The sequence below is a fragment of the Cyprinus carpio genome, chromosome B4, assembly GCF_018340385.1.
Source record: "Cyprinus carpio isolate SPL01 chromosome B4, ASM1834038v1, whole genome shotgun sequence".
Taxonomy (NCBI): Eukaryota; Metazoa; Chordata; class Actinopteri; order Cypriniformes; family Cyprinidae; genus Cyprinus; species Cyprinus carpio.
This window is the reverse complement of record NC_056600.1, coordinates 18,840,803-18,863,487: the sequence shown is the minus strand read 5'-3', so window position 1 is coordinate 18,863,487 and position 22,685 is coordinate 18,840,803. Positions and strand designations below refer to the sequence as shown.

The window sequence follows — 22,685 nt, the reverse complement described above, 5'->3', positions numbered from 1 at the left end:
TTTGAAAATCCATGATATGGTAAGTGTGCACGTGAAGTCTTTGCACACTTTCTGAAATCCACACTGTGGTAAGTTCGCACGCTAGTACTCTGCGTTCTTTCTAAAATCCTATATGGTGTGGGGCTTCGCGCGGTTGCTTCGTGCCCTTTCTTGAGCTGGTAAAAGCCCCGTTCATCTTGGGCGCCACTCCACCCATGTATCCTCGGATACCTATCTAAACAGGGTGTTGCTACTGGAGATCTGTTGAGACAGCTCCTTCAGCAAGCTTTTGCGGAAGCAAGCTGTAGCCCCTGTGTGACAGGCAAGACTTAGTATAAAATGCTAGGTTCCTAGCCGTATCCCTTTAAAGGATTCTTTCCTGATTCCAAGCCTTTAGCTCTACCACCGGGGCGAGGCCCTAACAATTAAGTTGGGTATGTAGCTTAGGCCTTTGGCCGTAAGGGGTATTGTCACATACAGCCGTCTAAACGTCCCGGGGGCAACTCCCATTGAAATGGTAGAGTTGGTACTTAGTGTTCGCCATGATTCTGGCCTGCACTCCGCCTCAGCATGGCGGCGTGGGTATACTGTTCCCCATATCGCGACCCCTAGAGGACGCAGTTCGAAGTTCCCTTGAAAGGGAACGTCTCAGGTTACGAATGTAACCATGGTTCCCCTGAGTAGGGAACGAGACACTGCGTTCTCTAGCTCCCTGCCATGCTTCGGACGCAAGCTCAGACGACGAAGAATGTGAATGACGTGTTTTCCCGGTGCCTGTTTTATAGTCGCACCGGTAGTTACGTCAGAGGCTGTCGCCGGCCAACTCGTTGGTGTTTTTTCATTTGTATGCTTCAGACACGGGTCACGACGAGGTGTTCCCCCATAGCGACCCCTAGAGGACGCAGTGTCTCGTTCCCTACTCAGGGAACCATGGTTACATTCGTAACCTGAGACGTTTTTTTCTTTTACGTTATGCTTGATACATTGAATTGGAATACATGAATTGGAATCTTTGTTGGTGGCGTTGACAAGAAGGCCTACTAAAGTCTACCTAAAGTGAGTGACGTGACATACAGCCAAGACAACGTTTAGACCTACTTCAGTCATCATCTCCATTGGACTCCTACAGTGTCTAACATAATCACAGATAAGACTGTTTTCTTTGACATTTACACATACAGCATAGTGCTTTCACACACAAGGACTTGATTCAGTTTGATCAAGATGGGTCAATTTTTGATCTCAGAAGAACAAATGGATTGATTTTCTCACTGTTGTGTTTAGTGCAAAATGCGTATTGTTTTCTCTATTATCATTTCAATTGAAAGGAATACGAGTTTGAAAAAGTGTTTTGTGGATGCCTTATTTTATTAAGTAGAATGAATCAACACAAATTTAAATTTAAATATTAATGAGTGGTTATAAACTGTTTTATTTTAGGGTGACAGCTACAGGGGTAGTGGCTTTATTACATTACGTGTGTGTGTGTGTGTGTGTGTATATATACATTATATATATCTATATATATATATAAAAATATAAATAAACATATATTGCTCACAGCTGACTGGTCCAGTTTGCGATCTCTAACTCAGAATAAAGCCTTTTCTGGAGCAGGGTAGTCATGTAGGGCAATTTACTATGGCGTTAAAACCAACCCACCTTCTTGAGCCTGCAAACTCAAGAGTTTGCTCAAACTAAACACAAACTTACCTGGATAAGGGGTTTGCTGGTGTGCTGGTGGACCAGCATATGCTATTTGGGTGTTGGTATGATCCAGCAAAGACATAATAAAATTCACGTATGAATTACATAATATATATATATATATATATATATATATACAGGTGCATCTCAAAAATTTGAATATCGTGATTTTTTTTTTTTTTACTTATTTCAAAAATTACAAAAATTTACAAAATGTTAGTTAACGCGAAAGAAATTTACACCTACCACGTGTGCTCCCTACCACATGTAAATGGTGCGTAAAACATTCTGTGTTCTTTTTGGAAAACTGATGACACTGAATTTTGATGCACTGCCATAATAATTACAAGATAATTTGCCCTTGGCCTCTTTTTAAAATTGTTTAATTTTTAATTAATTTATATATATAAAATATATATGTATACATATATATAATTTATATATGTAAAAGGCAGCACTCCTCACTGTCACTATTTACCCAGCCGTAAATGGAGGAGGGGCAGGACAAATACCTAAACATCCTACTTGTACAGTGATTGAGAAGTCAATATTACTAGTTACTGCTTTATTATATTTAGCATAATAAGTACCACCAAAGCCTTCTCAAGCGCCACCAGCCAGTCATTTTAAGAAGAGCGCCTGACATTTTTTCAGCTGGTGAAAAACCTTTAGGTGGTCCACATTATTGAATATTTATTGATAGGCATATGGCCTAGTCTTTTTTGCATTTATGCAATATACTGGAGCCAAAACTGAGAAAGTGGACCAGTATATTTGATGCAAAATCGAATCCAAGTCAGACGGTCAAGGTGTAACAATATGTAAATTTATTAAAAAGAATATAGAGAACAGACACCACAAATCATAACTTGGAGATAAAATTCTTGATATAAATAACAATCTTCAAATATAGAAAATGTAAATCCAATGTTAGTATATTTTTAATAACAATCCATTTATGATGGATTGCACCCATCTAGTATTAATCAAACCATTAGTAAAATTGTAACACATAAACAGTTATTTGTTTTAAATCAAAAATACCAAGTATTAAGTATTAAAATATTGAAGCATCAAAATATCAAAGTATCAAAGTATCTGAATTTGAATAAAAACCTGTAAGAGTACTAAGTCTGAGTAAAAGAGTTTTCGAGTGAAGCCAAAGGAAAAAAAAGGAAGTGAGAGCTTATCTTATCAAAAGACTCACCACAACCTTTTCCTTAAATCAAAACCAAAAATACAGAAATACAGAGTAATTCAAAAGAAAAATACATGATACATACATGAAAATATAGAAAATTAATAGCCAAATAATTAATAGATAGATAGTACTGTAGATACCTCTCTAACCCCAGCTACCTTAAAATTAACGAAGATCTTCACCAAGATGGCCAGACTAGAATTCCTAAAAGAAAATTCGACCCCTGGCGTCCCCTGGACTTTTGCTGGGTTGAGGACTTACCACAGCCTACCATCTTTTCCAACTCTAAACTCTATCATCGTTCTTTCTCTTCTTGCCCTTGGGAGGTAGTAGTTGAAGGTATTTGTCTTTATCATACGGGGGTACCATGTCGTTAATTTCCAAACTTTCATTGATCGTTTTCAACATCTCATACCTTTCCTTACCCTTCACCTGCAAGGTATAGATTTCCTCATCACTACTGGTATAAATGGGAGAATAAGAATCTCTTTGATCAACAATCTTGTAAGGCATCTTAATCATCTTAATGTAGGAATTTATAAATATACATATATATATCAGCTGGTAAACTTAGCACAGGTCTCTCAGATGGCATAGAGTCAACGAGTGATGTGATGATGATGTGTCCAGTTCTTAGGATGAACACTGTTGTCCAGCTACGAGCACAGCAACCACTCCCGGATCGTTCAATGAGCTGCACTATTGCAGAAGTCACACCAAAGGGTCACCCTTAGAACTAGTCATGTGTGGTAAATATATGCAGAATATTTCTGTTACAGCATGCACTCGTACCTATTAGAGATATACAGGTGCTGGTCATATAATTAGAATATCATCAAAAAGTTGATTTATTTCACTAATTCCATTCAAAAAGTGAAACTTGTATATTATATTCATTCATTACACAGACTGATATATTTCAAATGTTTATTTCTTTTCATTTCGATGATTATAACTGACAACTAAGGAAAATCCCAAATTAAGTATCTCAGAAAATTAGAATATAACTTAAGACCAATACAAAGAAAGGATTTTTAGAAATCTTGGCCGACTAAAAAGTATAAAAATGAAGTATGAGGATGTACAGCACTCAATACTTAGTTGGGGCTCCTTTTGCCTGAATTACTGCAGCAATGAGGCGTGGCATGGAGTCTATCAGTCTGTGTGTATATATATATATATATATACACAGTCTGTATATATATATATATATATATATATATATATATATATATATATATATATATATATATATATATATATATATATACACAGTCTGTGTATATATATAGTTTCCTTAATCTGAGTGGTTCAATACTTGGCTACTTTTCCTAAGTTTGCCACCTGAACACACACACAAAAAAAAATAGAGGACTTGATTCAACAGTTAAGTGGTTTAAAAAATAAAGAAAAGAAAGCCTGCTAGGTTTCTTCCATAGGAAATAAATGGGAAATACTAAAATTAAAAAATATATATTATTTGTCCAATAAATCCAACACAGTGCAGATCAACACACATATTAATGAAGGGGTGAGACTGTACAACATTCTCAGTGTCAAACAATAACACTCTTTATCTCTCTCACACACATATACACACACGTGCATGCACACCCACAAAGGAAAAAGCCATTAAAAACTACTGCCAACAACTAGCTATTGATATTTTTTGATACTTTGATCTTTTTATACCATCATTAGCCACCAGATGTCACCAAAGTCTCCAGTTTTTTTTTTTTTTTTTTACTGAAGTAAAAGAAGTATTACATATAGCATAAACCCTTTTTATAGATTAAAAACTTCAGAAACGTATTACAGTACATCCTGGCATCATTTCAGATTTGAAGCACTGAAGACTGCTGTGTCTGGCAGATGTTTTCCATGCAATTAATCCATAGTCCATTTAAAGATAATCAAATTCATTGTCAATTAGTTTCATTATTGTTTTTTTAATGATTACTTATTATTTGGTGATATGGACACAGTAGCATAAACATGGATAAATGGGTGATTGTATCAACATTCTGCTGTTCATTCATCACTTGGAAGAAGTTACACTGAAATTAAACTCTGAAATAAAATCTTTAAAAGTATCTCACAACAAAATTTTAAAATTAAACCTTTCTCCTTCTCAAGATGGCTGTCAACAGAACTTCCAGAATCATAATGTCATCATTTAAAAATAAACCAGAGATTTAAAATGGTTACATTTAAATGGGTGACGCTTAAAATGAAGTCACGGTGCTGACAGGTGCTGACAGGTGCTGCCACAGAAATGCTAATATCTTCTTCCATGCGTCCTCTTGTGCGTACGCGTGCGGTTTGGTTTGTCCACCCCACAGCATGACAACTGCAGCAACAATAACAACACAAATTCACAAGTAAAACACAACCACAAATCAAATCTAAACATTAAAATTAGAATTGACGTTGAGTGGGCTTATAAACAACAAGAAGAATTGAGAGTAGATCATGCATTCATACTTCTCTCATTTTTCCACTCTAGTTTATAGTTAGTTGCACGGAAGTGAGGTGAGTACGGAGGTTCAATAAGATGACCTGTATCAGGATACATCAGGATTTCCAGCAAGTGTCGATTTCCTGCTTTCTCCATCATCATTGCCATCTGGGTTTAAAAGGTCAATAGTCAATATTAAATCATTGGTGAGAATACATTTCATCATTTCATTTTTTTTTTTAAAGGTGTCATGAACTGAGAAACCAAAATTCCCTTGATATTTTGACATATATGCAAGTGTGGATAAGCCCCGCCTCCGCAGAAGATCAGTGCCTGCTTCTACATCACTGCCTGTTTAGTCCCACCCACCGATTTGTGCATGCAGTGTATTAATACCGAGAGAGGCAAACACGTAGATCTGCGCAGAAATCAAATGATAAAGATAGCTCTGAAGACAACAAGATACTGTACAGTGCCAAGCTGTGGAAAAACAGTCTTTGCATTCCCTTACGAAAAAGAAGGTTATTCAAGTGTGCTATTAGTATACTTCTTTTAAACTAAAAATAGGAAAGTATGCTTTTAGTTTACTTTTTATGTACTTCTCAGAAATGGGCTTTATGTACTTCTCAGAAATATACTTAAAATGACATTTAAGTATACTTGACTTATACTTACAAAAAGTCTAAATATACTTGAACTATACTTAAGTATACTTTAAAAAAAAACTTGACGTATACTACTTTTTGGTAAGGGTTGTCTTCCTTCTGATCCCAACTTTAGGAAAGAGTGAATTAACTTTATTTTTAATAAAGTTCCAGACCGCATCAGTGATAACTTGGTTCTTTGTTCACTTTTTTTTTAGTGCAGCGTTGTTTACAAAAAAGTTTGACAGGATTTTCAGAAAGATTGAAATTAAAATACGATGCTGTGCCGACTATATTGGTTCCAACAGTAATTTTCCTTTGTCTGTTTTTACAGATCGTTTGATATTTACTGAGTATTTATGCGTCCATCTGTCAAACATACACAAATGTTAGCCAGTCATAGCAGTGGGCATTTACTTCGTAGTCTACAATCTGCCACGCCTATTCAAACAGTGTTCTGATGAGGGGGGTCAAAAACAGGACAGACAATGGCCTGTTACTTCTAAATTATGATGTTTTTTGATGTAAAAATCTTGATTTCATTATAAGTAGACCTCAGAAAACGGTGCAAAATAATAAAAAGTCAGTTCATGATACCTTTAAATAAACTTAAAAACAAATAGTTCCTGTCCTTGATTATGACAATGTTGTCAGAATGATTTTGATCCCCGTTCATACTGATCTGTGAAAATGACTAAAAACACTGTATTATTTATGTCAGGCTAGTAGTTGGCAATGTCACTTTGTTAAGAAACACTACATGCCAGCACACATATCTATAGACTGAACACAAAATACACATGCACAACGTCACTTATTTCTCAATTTATCAGTTACACTTTATTTTAATAATCCACCCTAGACATTCTATTAACTATAAGTAACTTTCCAACTACATGTCAACTAATTCTCATTAATTTGCAACTATGTGTCCACTATCTGTCAGATATTCCAAAAGGCTGATTCAAAAAATTCAATTGGCAAAAACAAGCGCCGATCAAAGCCAATCTATACATGAGTTGGCCACACCCACAGTTCAAAAAAACTCCAGGCAGTAGGAAGGCCCTGCCTGAGAGAGGAGATCCCTTCTGATGGGTATCTCCCATGGAGAGCCGTCAAGAAGGGAAATTAGATCACAGAATCATACTCGGCCTGGCCAGAACTGGGCTCCCTGTCCTGGTGCACTCTCTCCAGAACTCCCGGGGGCAGAGCAATCGGGGGAAGGTGTACAGAGAAAGCCTTGACCAAGTCTGAACCATAACATCCAGTCCAAGAGGAGCTGGGTGAGTGACAGAGAACCAGAAGGAACAGTGTAAAGTCTCTTGAGTTGCAAACAGGTACATCTGTGCCTGTCCAAACACTCTCCAGATGAGCTCCATCCCCAGGCCTCTGTCCCTGCCTCGACAAGATGTCTGCTCCCGATTGAGAAGCCCTGGGATATGTACGGCTCTCAAGGAGAGGAGTTTCCCTAGGGCCCACACAAGGATCTGGTGCATCACCCTGTAAAGGGGGCATGAACACAGACCGACCTGGTGGTTGATGTAAGAGACCACCGCTGTGTTGTTGGTGCGCACCAACACATGGTGGCCTCTTAGGTCAATGCATGAAACATGGCCAGCATCTCCAGGCAGCTGATGTGGCAAATGAGGTGGCGGCCACTCCACAGACCCTGGGCTGAGCTGCCACTCATGACCACTCCCCAAATGGTAAGGGAGGCATCTGATGTAAGCATTGTGCAATGACAAGGAGTCCCAAGCACCGGGCCCTGAGATAGGAACCAAGGATTCTTCCACATATCTAAGACGCCAAAGCAGCACCATGTGATCTTGATCATGTGAAGTGGGTTGCCCATCGGGGAAAACCCTTTGGTCCTGAGCCACTACTGCAAGGGTCTCATGTACAGCAGGCCAAAAGGTATCACGTTGGATGCAGCTGCCATCAGACCCAACAGTTTTTGGAACTGTTTCACAGTGAGTGACTGGCCTTCTCTCACTCTCTTTACTGCTGCGAGGATCGATTCAATCTGAATCCCACACCACACCAAGATAAGTGTTCCCTGTAATGGGGAAGTACACTTACCTTTGCGTTCAGTTGCAACCCCAGTTTTTCCATGTGGGCAAGAATGACATCTCGATGTCGAGCTGCCAAATGCTCTGAACGAGCTAATATCAACCAATTGTTGACATGGTTCAGTATGTGAATACCCTGGAGTCACAGAGGACCCAGAGCAGCATCCACACACTTGGTGAAAGTCTGTGGTGAGAGTGCAGTAAATGGTTGAGCTCTAGGAGTGGAGGCCTCAGCATTATGACTCTCTCAAATGAGAGGAGACCCAACTACACCCCAAGCTCAGGACTTCTTGTAAGGAGTCTCATGTAGAGCCTACAACTCACAGATGCTGTCTTAGCAGAGCTCTAGCGAGCGGAGGCCTCAGCACTCCATAGCGAGAGGAGACCTGGCAATGCTCGCGCCGAAAGAAAGAACCCGGCATTGGTAAGCTTTGCGCCCAAAAGCGAACCTCAGGAACTTCCTGTGTTGAGGAAGGATGGGAAGTATGCATCTTTCAGATCTATAGTGACAAACCAGTCCTGGGACTTGATTGAGACATGACCTGATTGAATGTCAGCATTCTGAACCAGTGGCATATAACGGCTTGGTTCAGCTGACGAAGATCTAGAAAGGGACACAACGCTCCATCCTTCTTCTAAACGATGAGGTAACGGCTGTAGAACCCTAACTCTCTGTCAAGAGCAGGGACCACCTTGATGGTCTCCTTCCTCAGGAGAGTATTTACTTCGTGTTCTGTGACCAGAGCCTGCTCGGGGCCCACCAGTGGGAAACACCCCGTAGAAACGAGGTGGACAAGACCTTGAATCTTGTAGCCTCTTTCTAAAGTGTGAAGGACCCATTGAGATGCATTTGGCAGAAACTTACACTCTGCCAGATAGTCTACTAAGCTAATCAGTCTCTAAAGACTGACCTCTGGTCTACTTGGAGCGGCTAGTATGGTGCCCTGAAGCAGAGGTTTGACAGGAAACGGCCGATCTAGTCACTCTGGAGACCTCCTAGGAGGTTGACAGCCTGGTCTCCTGATGGCACTGAGGAGAGACGGGCACTATATGATGAGGTGTACACCACTCTTCCCCAGAGGGACCCGCCCTCAGAAGTCCTGGGCCATTGGAGTCAGGAAGTTTTAGTCAAAGACTATCTAGCGAGAATGATGGTCGACAGATCAGCATTCTGCTTAGAAGCCTTCGGCCGGGGAGTGCCGCTCAGACTCCAAATATTCTGGGAGAGTATGAGATGTCCAGCATTTTCATTATTCTTTTAACAATTTGGATGCTAAAAGAAAAGAGGAAGTCAATTAGAACTATAGGAAAAACAAAGGGCATGGAGAAATCAAGAGTTTGGAAACTACCGGCGACATCAGCAACCAACGATGACCTGATCGGCTGAGTAAAACAACAGTAGTTGATAACAGAAAAATCATAGAAGATGTGAAAATGAGCCCTAAAATGCATGTCTGTAAAATCACCAACAACCTCCAGAAAGCTGGGGTGATGCTCTGTCAATCTACAGTCCGCAGGAGAATTTGACACAGAATTACAGAAGCTACACAGCAAGATGCAAACCTCTGATTAGCACCAAAAATATAAAGGTAAGGTTCTTCACAAAGGTGAGCCAGCAGGGTTTTGGAACGGAGTTAATGGACCAATGAGACAAAGATTAACCTTTTTCTAAGTGATTGGAAAGCAAACGTTTGGAGAAAAAAAGGAACTGCATATGATCCTAAGCATACAACCTTAGGATACAAAATCATATTGGCTACCAATATTCAAGAAAATGCCACCAAACTCATTAGAAAGCACTTCATATTGGATCTGGACAGTGACCCAAAACACCCTGCCAGTTCAGTTAAGGACTTTATCAGGGCAAAGAAATGTAAAGTCTTAGATTGCACAAATCAATCTTCAGATTTAAATCTGATTGAACATTAATTTCACCAGCTGAAGAGGAGACTAAACACAGAAACTCCTCAAAACAAGCAACAGTTGGAATTGGCTGCATTAAAGGCTGGGGAAAGCATTTCACAGCATAAGACCAAGAGTCTGGTGATGTCTATGGGTTGCAGACTCACTGCTCTGATTGCATGCAAGGGATCTGCAACTAAATATTAGCTTTTGATCTTTTATATATGCCTTAAATTCAGCTGTTCCAATACTTATGCTCACTTCAAATAGTGGGATGAACTCTGAAAGTGCTGTCCTTTTTATGTTGTAAAACATGTATGTGTCGAAAGACCTAATAACAAAATGTGACATTCTGTAGTTTTGTCGCATATACATCTTTTAATTATATTTGCAAATGTCTTAACTCCACAGCAGAGAAAGCAATTTTGTCTTTACTGTTCCAATACTTACGGAGGGCACTGTATGTTATCCCTAGATAACAACTGTTAAAAGATAATAACCCAGGCTCTGTACTCTTGCTTGTACTATTTTTTCTTGGTGGAAGCTTTGCATTTGTTTAGCTATAAAATATTAAAACTTGATTCAAAATGGTGTACAATTATTTAATTATGTCATTGTTTCATACAAACGCACCTGCTGCCATTTTGCTACGATTGTTTTGTACGCTGTAATGGATTATATAATAACTAACAAATTAGTAAGATTTTAAAACATTTTCGTCTTAATTCTTTTATTGCCTTAATTATTTTTGTGGTGAAATATTGTGTAATAAGTGGTTTGACTGCACCGTTTCCCTTATATGTCCGTCTAGTTAGAATTTGCCACTTGCTCATAACTGCTGTCTTCACGAAAGCTTTGCATTCAAATATTTCAACTCAAATCAATATTTCGCATCTAATTATTTACTTATGTGGCAAGTAGCCGTGTAATAAGTGCAATAATGTACATCCAGCCGGTTGTTCTCTCAGAAAAAACTCTGACAGGGTGATCAGGACCCCGACCCCTTACATAACAGTTGCTGAAAAACAGACAAAGGTTTTTATATTCATAAGAAATGCATTACTTTGCTCTTTAGATATATTTTCTAGAATATTTTTTTTTTTAGTTTTGTGTAAGAGGATGCGTGTTATTTTGCTATGTCCCATGCACTGCACATTAAATTTGAATGAGAGTATAATATAGTCAAATCATAAAATTCCAAAATTTGGTTCTCAGATTAATATTAAGTTAAACAAGAGATTACTTCATTTGAGTGTATTAATCATTTGGTAATAAAAACAATATTTTTATTTTAAAAAAAAGGAGAGTTTGTCCATGTCACTTGAATGGTTGTCCACCCTGTCATATTGGGGAATCTGTCCCTTTAAGAAAAGCCTATCCCCTTTAGTGACATCAGGAAAACAGGTTTTCTGTCAGTGTGATTGTGAATGTACAGGTGCATCTCAATAAAATGGAATGTTGTGGAAAAGTTCATTTATTTCAGTAATTCAACTCAAATTGTGAAACTTGTGTATGAAATAAATTCAATGCATACAGACTGAAGTATTTAAGTCTTTGGTTCTTTTAATTGTGATGATTTTGGCTCACATTTAACAAAAACCCACCAATTCACAATTTCGACAAATTAGAATATGGTGACATGCCAATCAGCTTATCAACTCAAAACACCTGCAAAGGTTTCCTGAGGCGTCAAAATGGTCTCTCAGTTGGGTTCACTAGGCTACACAATCATGGGGAAGACTGCTGGTCTGACAGTTGTCCAGAAGACAATCATTGACACCCTTCACAAGGAGGGTAAGCCACAAAACATTCATTGCCAAAGAAGCTGGCTGTTCACACAGTGCTGTATCCAAGCATGTTAACAGAAAGTTGAGTGGAAGGAAAAAGTGTGGAAGAAAAAGATGCACAACCAACCGAGAGAACCGCAGCCTTATGAGGATTGTCAAGCAAAATCGATTCAAGAATTTGAGTGAACTACACAAGGTATGGATTGAGGCTGGGGTCAAGGCATCAAAAGCCATCACACACAGCCGTGTCAAGGAATTTGGCTACAGTTGTCATATTCCTCTTGTTAAGCCACTCCTGAACCACAGACAACGTCAGAGGCGTCTTACATGGGCTAAGGAGAAGAAGAACTGGACTGTTGCCCAGTGGTCCAAAGTCCTCTTTTCAGATCAGAGCAAGTTTTGTATTTCATTTGGAAACCAAGGTTCAAGAGTCTGGAGGAAGGGTGGAGAAGTTCATACCCCAAGTTGCTTGAAGTCCAGTGTTAAGTTTCCACAGTCTGTGATGATTTGGGGGGTGCAATGTCATCTGCTGGTGTTGGTCCATTGTGTTTTTGTGAAAACCAAAGTCACTGCACCCGTTTATCAAGAAATTTTGGATCACTTCATGCTTCCTTCTGCTGACCAGCTTTTTGAAGATGCTGATTTCATTTTCCAGCAGGATTTGGCACCTGCCCACACTGCCAAAAGCACCAAAAGTTGGTTAAATGACCATGGTGTTGGTGTGCTTGACTGGCCAGCAAACTCACCAGACCTGATCCCCATAGAGAATCTATGGGGTATTGTCAAGAGGAAATTGAGAAACAAGAGACCAAAAAAATGCAGATTAGCTGAAGGCCACTGTCAAAGAAACCTGGGCTTCCATAAAACCTCATCAGTGCCACAAACTGATCACCTCCATGCCACGCCGAATTGAGGCAGTAATTAAAGCAAAAGGAGCCCCTATAAAGTATTGAGTACATGTACAGTAAATCAACATACTTTCCAGAAGGCCAACAATTTACTGAAAATGTTTATTTATTTATTTATTTATTTATTTATTTTTATTTAGATAGTAAATTGGTGGGTTTTTGATAAATGTGAGTCAAAATCATCACAATTAAAAGAACCAAAGACTTAACATACTTCAGTCTGTGTGCATTGAATTTATTTAATACACGAGTTTCACAATTTGAGTTGAATTACTGAAATAAATTAACTTTTCCACAATATTCTAATTTATTGAGAGGCACCTGTATATTATTTATTATTCTTATATTATTATTATTATTTTTATTTTTTTTCCGAAGTTGAATAAATGTCTCACTGTTATATTTTGTCATGCTTTGTGTGTTTTGCTTTGTGTCCACCCCGTCATGTGCTAGTCCACTCTGTCATCTTGATGTTTTAAAATAGTATTTAAAATAATAATTCAATCATATCTATATAATCCAGTGTTTTCAATAGCTAGGTGTGGTGGCAATAATATGCAAACCAAAAACTGCATCCAAATAGCAGGTCCCTATCGATACTTCACTCATACTGTGTCTGTTTGAGACGCTTTGGAGAAAAATCCTTTTTCTCCGATGACTGAAGCCTTTCAATAATGCAGTGTAACTGCACAGCCATTGGTTCGTGCAGTGAATAAAAAACAAACCAATGGCTCGGCAGTGGAGCTGCAGAAGCCTATGGCGGTAAAGCCCGGCAGAATGGGGAGGGTCATCTGGCTATATAAGCGCCATATCGCCATAGGATCATCAGATTATTCTCCTTCAGCGACAAGTACTAGATCTTCGCTCTACGAGACCATGAAGCCTTCGCCGTGATCAAGCATCGCAGCGGAGTGAGAGATCCCTTTCTGCCGTAATTCTTGCCGCTTCACGCTGCCCTCGCGCCTGCAGCAGTGATGGTCTCTGGTTCCCTGCCACTATCCGGAAATATAAAAGAGCAAATTTCAGAGCAAAATGTCGGCGTTGTTTCAAATGCCGTGCTGTTACTGTCACGAATCCTGCACGCCGCTGACGGTCATGGCGAGTGTTTTTCATGCTTGGGCGCCACCCACGCTGAAGCAGCAGTCATTGAGACGGAATGTTCTCATTGCGATGATATGAGTCTCGCTTCTCTTCACTCACTAAAAGCTTTCTTTTCAGAGAGCGACTCCACCTCTCGTGCCCTCCTGCTTTCTTCCTCTCTGGAGCCTGTGAGGAAAAAGCAGCAGGGCAGAGGAATTGGCTCTCAGTGACGAGTGAGCCCATGCAGGCTGAACCCCCGTGTGCCTCACTCTCTCCGCTTAGAGAGGTTTCTCCAGTCCACTTCTCCCTCCCAGACCAGCGTCCCTCTGCGGCTGCAAACAATCTGGTCTCATTTGAAGGCAGCAAGTGTGATGCCATGGACGACAGCATGTCGTTGGAGGCTTCAGATGCGGAGGAGCTGTCGGGCTTGTACGTCAACCCCACCCCTTGCCATTTGCACAGCCCAGCACAGGCATGGATGCCAAGCTTTTCCGGCGTTTGCCTCCTTCATGTATGTTCTTGGCCGTCAGTGATTTCCGAGGCTGTACTGAATTATTTCGGGATGATTATACAAGGCTGCCTTTTACGGGGATTCCCTACAAAATACTTGATCCCTCTGGGCCCCCTTGGGGGCTTTAGAAAACTTCAAGTATTAGTCGTTCATTAGCATAGCACGGCAGGATTGTACTGGTTCCCCAAAGTGTCTTAAACAGATGCAGTATGAGTAAAGTATCGATAGGGAACGTACTCTGTTACTAATGTAACCTCGGTTCCCTGAGATACGGAACAAGTACTGTGTACTTTGTCATGCTATGTACCTGCAGGAATTTGTGGGAAACGTCATATTATCTTGTGGTAGCGTGAGAGCTATATTTTTATATTTATTGTTATGTATGCTTATTTTCCCTTTCAATTTGTGTATTGCTTTACTTAGTTAACGTTTTGTATAATTATGCTAGTATTTGCTAGCCTACCATATATTTTGCAAATAAATGCCTGACAATTATGCCAATAAAGGTTTGACTTTATGATTGTATTTACGCCATTGTGATGATAAATGAGAGTGTTGTGTTTTCATTTAAAAATTAAACTACGTGAATGATTGATTCCTCAACGAAACACTATAGTATTTATAATCACGGTCTATTAATTAGCCGAAATAAAATGAAATATTTTATACCTCTCTCTTTTTCTGTGGGTCTCTGGAACTGTCAGTCTGCTGTCAACAAAACTAATCTTATTCCTGCTATTGCTTCTCAAACTGCACTTAGCAGCTTGGGCTTTACTGAGACCTGGATTCGTCCAGAAGACTCAGTAACCCCTGCTGCTCTCTCTAAAAACTTCTCCTTCTCTCACACCCCCTGACAGGTTGGGAGGGGTGGAGTTTCTGGTCTTCTCATTTCTAACAATTGGAAATACTCAACCCATGCTCCCCTATTTGCAAGAATAACTCATTTGAATCTCATGCTATTACTGTAACAGCTCTGATAAAACTGCATGTTGTATTTGTTGTATGTCATTTATCACCCTCCTGGGCATCTGGGCACTTTCCTAAAGGAGCTGGATGGGCTGCTGTCCTCATTCCCCGATGATGGCAGTCCACTCATAGTCTCTGGTAACTTCGATATTAATTGGACTAGCCTTATGGTGCAGATTTCCATTCACTCCTAGCTTCATTTGATTTCAAATGCCTTACCACCACAAGCACTCACAAATCTGGCAAGCAACTGGACCTAAAGGGTTAGTTCACCCAAATATGAAAATTAGCCTGTGTTTTACTCACCCTTGAGGCATCCTAGCACTTTTCTCTCACTTTCGGTATCTGTCATATGCGGAAGGTGTTCTGGCAGATGGCGCAGGACATATGCGCAGCGCGAAGCCTCTGAGATATACTAGTCTCACAAGTTTGTTTATAGGAGCAAAGGAAATAAAGTTTCCTTACTTTAGCAAAAAAAAAAAGGCTTCTCTTGGTTTATATCGAAATCCTCCAACATTTTCTTTACAAATCCTCGGCTTGTACTTCTAATTCGTGACCGGCATTTTGTTCTCTCTCCACATTTGTCACTAATCATGCAATGCTGACATCCTACGTCATCTGCCGGAATGGCTTCCAAGTATGACAGATACCGGAAGTGAGAGAAAAGTGTTTATTACGTTTGAAATAAGGATATTTTTCTTATTTAATTGGAATCTTTTCTAGGAGCGACCTAGGCTTTTTCGCGCTGATGGCCTGCACCCCAGCAGAGTCGGAGCGTAGCTGCTCTCGGACAACATCTCCAGGACTCTACGCTCCATTTGACTAGTAAGCCAATTTTCAAATAACTGCTATGATGGCTTTTGTTCTACCCACTTAAATGTTAGAAGTACTTGCGCTGTCCAATCTATTAAGAAAGTGTCTGTTCCCCGAATAGTGAGGTCAAAATATAAATTTAATGTAGGATCTAGAAAAAATCTTATCGTGATTAAACCAGAAAAACATAAAATAAATGAACAAAAACAATTTTTAAAGTTTGGGCTCATAAACATCAGATCACTCACACCCAAAGCAGTTATTGTAAATGAAATGATCACAGATAATAGTTTTGATGTACTCTGCTTGACTGAAACCTGGCTAAAACCAAATGATTATACTGGTCTAAATGAGTCTACTGCACCAAACTACTGTTATAAACATACACCACCAAACACCCCCCAAACCACCCCACCCCCCAACAACCAAGAGCCCCGTCAGACTTGTCGTGGGGGAGGTGTTGCAACAATATATAGTGATATTCTCAGTGTTACCCAGAAAACAGGATACAGGTTTAAATCATTTGAAATACTTATGCTTAATGTTACACTGTCAGATATGCAAAAGAAATCTATCGTATCTCTTTCTCTGGCTACTGTGTATAGACCACCAGGGCCATATACAAGAATTCATAAAAGAATTTGGAGAATTCCTCTCAGACCTGTTGGTTACTGCTGATAAAGTGCTAATTTTCGGAGATTTTAACATTCATATTGATAATACAAATGATGCATTAGGACTTGCGTTTACAAACTTATTAAACTGTTTTGGAGTAAAGCAAAATGTCACCGGGCCCACTCATCATTTTAATCATACGCTAGATTTAATTATAGCGCATGGAATCGATCCTACTGACATAGATATCGTACCTCAAAGTGATGATGTTACTGACCATTTCCTTGTATTGTGCATTTTGCGTATTGATGATAATAACTATATAGCTTCGCGTTATCGTCCGGGCAGAACTATTGTTCCAGCCACCAAAGACAGATTCGCAAATAACCTGCTTGATTTATCTCAACTGCTCTGTGTACCCATAAATACGCATGAACTAGACAAAATGACTGGCAACATGGGCACTATCTTCTCCTAATACATTAGAAGCTGTTGCTCCCATCAAATTGAAAAAGGTTAGAGAAAAACGTACTGTGCCATGGTACAACAGTAATACCCACTCTCTCAAGAAAGAAACTCATAGTCTTGAGCGCAAATGGAGAAAAACTAACTTGGAAGTTTTTAGAATTGCATGGAAAAACAGTATGTCCAGCTATAGACAGGCTATAAAAACTGCCAGGGCTGAGCATATCCTCAAACTCATAGAAAACAACCAAAACAATCCAAGGTTTTTATTTAGCACAGTGGCTAGATTAACAAATAACCAGACGCCACCCGATCTAAATATTCCCTCACAGTTAAATAGTAATGACTTTATGAATTTCTTCACAGATAAAATAGATAACATCAGAAATACAATATGTAGAAGCCACAGCATCTAATATTTTAGTTTTATCCATCGCACCCAAAGATAAACTGCAGTGCTTTACAACTATAGGACAGGACGAGCTAAATAAACTTATCACTGCATCTAAACCAACAACATGTTTATTAGATCCTGTACCCACTAAATTACTGAAAGAGTTGTTACCTGTAGCAGAAAAACCGCTTCTCAATATTATTAACTCGTCATTAACTTTAGGTCACGTCCCAAAACCATTCAAGCTGGCGGTTATTAAGTCTCTTATTAAGAAACCACAACTAGATCCTAGTGAACTGGCAAATTACAGACCCATTTCAAATCTTCCCTTTATGTCTAAAATTTTAGAAAAAGTTGTGTCTGCTCAATTGTGCTCCTACCTGCAAAAAAATTATCTCTATGAAGAATTTCAGTCGGGTTTCAGGCCCCATCATAGCACAGAAACTGCACTTGTTAAAATTACAAATGACTTGCTTCTTGCTTCAGATCAAGGCTGCATCTCATTGCTAGTTTTACTTGATCTTAGTGCTGCGTTCGACACCATAGATCATGACATACTCATAGATAGATTACAAAACTATACAGGTATCCAAGGGCAGGCTTTAAGATGGTTTAGATCCTACCTGTCCGATCGCTACCACTTTGTTTATCTAAATGGGGATAGGATACCTAGGATAGCAAAGTCTACTAAAGGAGGTAGAGCTTTTTCGCATTTGGCTCCCAAACTCTGAAATAGCCTTCCTGATAATGTTCGGGGTTCAGACACACTTCCTCTGTTTAAATCAAGATTAAAAACACACCTCTTTGGCCAAGCATTCAAATAATGCATCTCATAATTTTGGACTGCAGTTATATCTGATCAAATGCGCATTATTATTCTTTAACTTGGGTTAAACTAATTAATTTTACTTGGCAGAAACAGCAGCTACGCTAATTATGTCTCTATTTGTTTCTCTGTTTTGCCACGGGATGTAACTAGGATTTACACAAGCTCCAGTCTCTGGATCCAGAACACCTGAGAAGAGATGATGCCAACCCTCAGAGGACCTCAGATGATGCTAACCCAGAGACAACATACAGAACTACCACATTTTGCTATAAGTTTGATTGCATAATTGCTGTTAATAGTGTTAATCGTCTGTTTTGTTTTACGTCTTTTTATTGATTTTTTCTGAACATTTCCAAATGTTGTGGAAACTTAATTTTCTGCAAAACTGATAAGCTACTACTAAATATTGTAGAAACTTAATTTTCTGTAAAGTTGCTTTGCAATGATCTGTATCGTAAAAAGCGCTATACAAATAAACTTGAATTGAATTGAATTACAAAAACACATGGATTCACTACAGGAGGCCTTTATTCATCCCCCGGAGCCGTGTGAGGCACGTTTTAGTATGGATGCGTGCGCTTTATTTGACAACTTGTGGACTGTTCAACTGCAACACACGCTGACTGCGATGATAGAGCTTGGTATAGCCAGAACAATTTTTAATATAACTCAGACTGGATTTGTCTGAAAGAAGAAAGTCATGTACAACTATGATGCCTCGAGGGTGAGTAAAACATGGGCTTATTTTCATTTTTGGGTGAGCTAACCCTTTAAATTTACACATGCAATTGTATTGCAGACTACATTTTGGTAAAACTCCTACACACCTCTGACCACTACTTCATAACATTTAACCTACATCTTGCTACCTGTGAGAAACCATCCCCTATACCAGTTACATTTAGATAAAACAAATTGCATGCTAACCAATCAGGTTTCCGTCTGCACTACTGTCAGTCACTGAAGTCTTGCAGAATGCAAAAACTGATTCCAAATCATCAGTTCTCATTCTGCTGGATCTATCTGCAGCCTTTGACACTGTGAATCATCAGATCCTCCTTTCCACCCTCTCCTTACTGAGCATCTCAGGGATTCCACTTCACTTTGAATCCTATCTCACTGATAGGTCTTTAAAGGTGACATGGGGAGGGGAGGTTTCCTAAGCACATCAACTGCTCACCGGAATTCCTCAGAGATCAGTTCTTGGACCTCTCCTCTTCTCCATATACACTGCATCACTGCACACCATGCATCACAGGCACATGGTTTTTCCTAACATTGCTATGCTGATGACACACAATTCTATCTCTCATTTTAACCAGATGATCCATCGGTAGCTGCGCGGATCTCAGGCTGCCTGGAGAACATCACAGCATGGATGAAAGAACATCACCTACAGCTCAACCTGACAAAGACTGATTTCCTCATCTTTTCTGCCACTCTGACTCTACATCATGATTTCAATATCTAGTTAGGTTCATCAACAATTACCCCATCAAGTTTGGTCAGAAACTTGGTGTAATCTTTGATGACCAACTGACTTTCAAAAACCACATTGCAAAAACTGCTCAATCTTGCAGGTTTGCATTGCACAACATCACAATGATCAGATCCTTCCTAAGGGAGCATGCTGCACAACTTCTTGTCCAGGCCCTTGTCATTTCTAGACTGGACTACTGCAGTGCTCTTATGGCTGGATTTCCAACGCACAATCAAACCTTTACAAATTATTCAGAATGCAGCGGCATGACTGGTCTTTGATGAACCCAAAAGGGCCTATGTCACACCTCTCTTTATCTCCCTGCACTGGCTCCCGGTTGTAGCTTGCATCTAGTTCAAGACATTGATGCTTGCATTTAGAACAGCCACAGGCTCAGCACCCTCCTACTTCCACTCACTTTTGAGAATCTACATCCCCTCCAGAAGTCTGAGATCTACAAGTGAGCGACGCCTCATGAAACCATCACAGAGAGGCACAAAATCACTTTCCAGAACTTAATCGTTCACCGTTCCTGGCTGGTGGAGTGAACTTCCCACCCCTATCAGGAATGATAAATCCCTGACGCTTATGAGAAGAATGCCCCCTGCTGAAGAGACGCTGGCCTGCTATCTCTCTATGGGGAGACATCTCTTAAGGCTCCTTCCCTGCTGTCCAAACCCCTTCAGGATATATCTTGTTTGAATGGCAGGGCATATGCTGCAGCAGGTCAGGCTGCAGCCCTGTTGCACACCATGGCAAGATAGAGAGCTAGAGAGCATGAGACCATGTCCAGCTGCACCAGTGGACTGTCTCTTATTGGGCCCTGCTGGGTTACCCCTTAAAATCAAAATCCCCCTCCTCACTGAGCCGAGAAGTGCTCCCTTCACTGTGAGGGTTAGCTATAAGTCGTTCCCAGTATGTGTTGTAAGGGCCCACCTCAGCTTGAGAGCCGAGAGCACTGCTGCTGGAAAACTTCATTTGAAAACTATACTGATTATACTGATGTTAGACCCATGATGTTTGAAAACTATACTGATGTTAGACCCATTTCTGTCGCCTCCTTGGTCAGTTGCCTTTATGCTGGGACCCTGTTGTTCCATTTAGAAATGTGTGATCCCCTTCTAGCAGGATCCTATTTCTGATGTCCGAGTTGCAATCTATCTGCTCCCCGGACATGGTTGTGCTCACCTCACTGCGGGAGGGTCCCCTTGAGCTTGCCGGTCCTGGGCAGACTGTGTGAGTCCTCCTCTCAACTTGAGAGTTAGGTCCACTGACCCTGGGCTATTGATCACTTTGGTCAAGCTGGGTTCCTATCTCTCTTTGCTAGGGGTTAAACCCTTAGCTCTTGAGCTCCATGGCAGTGACATCAGGTAGCTGGGCTGCTTGCTGCCTCCCTGATAAGTTGCCTCTATTTGGGTCAAGCCAGGCAGTGCTCCTCTCACCCCAGAGGGTTTTCTTTGAGCCTGCTGATTGAGCGTCTATGGACTTCTCACATTAAGTCCCCCTTTGGTTTAAAGCTCCACTGAGTAGTGGCCTCAGGTTTTTTAAGCCTCTCTCCGCCTCCCTGTTGAGCCGCCCTCCTTGTGGGTCGAGCTTAGCAGTGCCCTTAGGCATTTCATGAGCACGCACCTCTCGATCTGAGCATTCGAGTCCCTCTTCTATTTTTGAAGCCCGGATAGCAATCATGCCAGGTGGCTGAACCATCTCCTGCCTCCCTGGCGGGTTGCTTGTTAAGTGAGCTAGCTGTAATCCCCTCACCATGAAGGGCCTCTTGCAAGTGTGCTGCTCCCTATCTGGGCATTTGTGCGCTGTCAGCCTTCAAAACTTTTCTCATTCAATTAAATTGACGTTTTCTCATACAATTAAAATTAACAGATGCTAACATTGTCTGCAATGATGTGCAACACAAACACCTTAGTTAAAATGTCAGAAAATGTAATTCAGTGGTCCATGAACTTTTAATGAAGTTTTGAAGTTTGCTCTGTTTTATGTCACAGTAGAAAGCAATGTTTAATAATAAACTTAATGTGACAGAACTGAAAAATTTGTAACTCACGTCTTCAGCTGATTCCACTACAGGAAAAGTCTGATCATCATCACCATTCACCAACAGAAGAGGACACTTTATTCTCCCAACCTGTGTGCATTTTAAAAGATGATTGGCTTTAACGGAAAACAAATTTTTAAAAATAGATTAAAAACTAGACAAAACAAACATATCAACAAATCCATAATGATATATACTCACATCAACTTTGGCACTTTGACAGGGAAGCGATAAAATCAGATTTCTGTAGATAACCTGGTTGTCCTCATTCACACATAGCTTATCTTCATTGCTGGAATTAACATTTGTTATTATTATTCTTACCATTAGTAAAATATTCACAATGGACAGATTTACTCAATATCACAGTTGTTTAATAGTGTGAACACAAATCTCATTGTTTTATCATGTACCCATAATACATTTAGACACTTAAGTCGCGTTATTTATGAATGTCATTGTATTTGATATCTGACAATATTAAACATGTTAGAAAAAGTAAGAGCCACACAATAGCCTAAAGGCTTGAAACTTTAGATTTGGTGAGAAATGTAAATTGTGAATATGTACTTAAAATTCTGAATATTTACATGAAAGTTGCAATATACAGATAAGTTTGAACATATAGATAAAAAAAAACTGAATAAATAAATGCAAATCATATATACAGTGCACAGCATAAATGAGTACACTCCCTCTGAATAAATATAAAAGATGTATTTTCTTAATGATCACTAATATAATTCATGGAAAGATGGCAAAATTGAAACATATTAAACATTATACTTAATAAAAACAACAAAATATATGCCAAAATTTTCTGTAAGATA

General features: G+C 39.8%; 1 protein-coding gene across 1 annotated transcript in view; it reads right to left on the bottom strand.

The window, feature by feature from the left end:
- Nucleotides 1–4,237: 4,237 nt before the first annotated feature.
- LOC109053307 (peroxisomal succinyl-coenzyme A thioesterase-like) overlaps nt 4,238–22,685 on the bottom strand; it is a 32,965-nt gene continuing 14,517 nt past the window's right edge. The window contains exons 8-11 of the mRNA XM_042722644.1: nt 22,057–22,147; nt 21,865–21,945; nt 5,372–5,513; nt 4,238–5,237 (exon numbers count right to left, since the gene is read on the bottom strand). Of these exons, the coding sequence (XP_042578578.1) occupies nt 5,113–5,237; nt 5,372–5,513; nt 21,865–21,945; nt 22,057–22,147 (439 nt within the window). The 3' untranslated portion in view covers nt 4,238–5,112. The remainder of the gene's footprint in view (nt 5,238–5,371; nt 5,514–21,864; nt 21,946–22,056; nt 22,148–22,685) is intronic.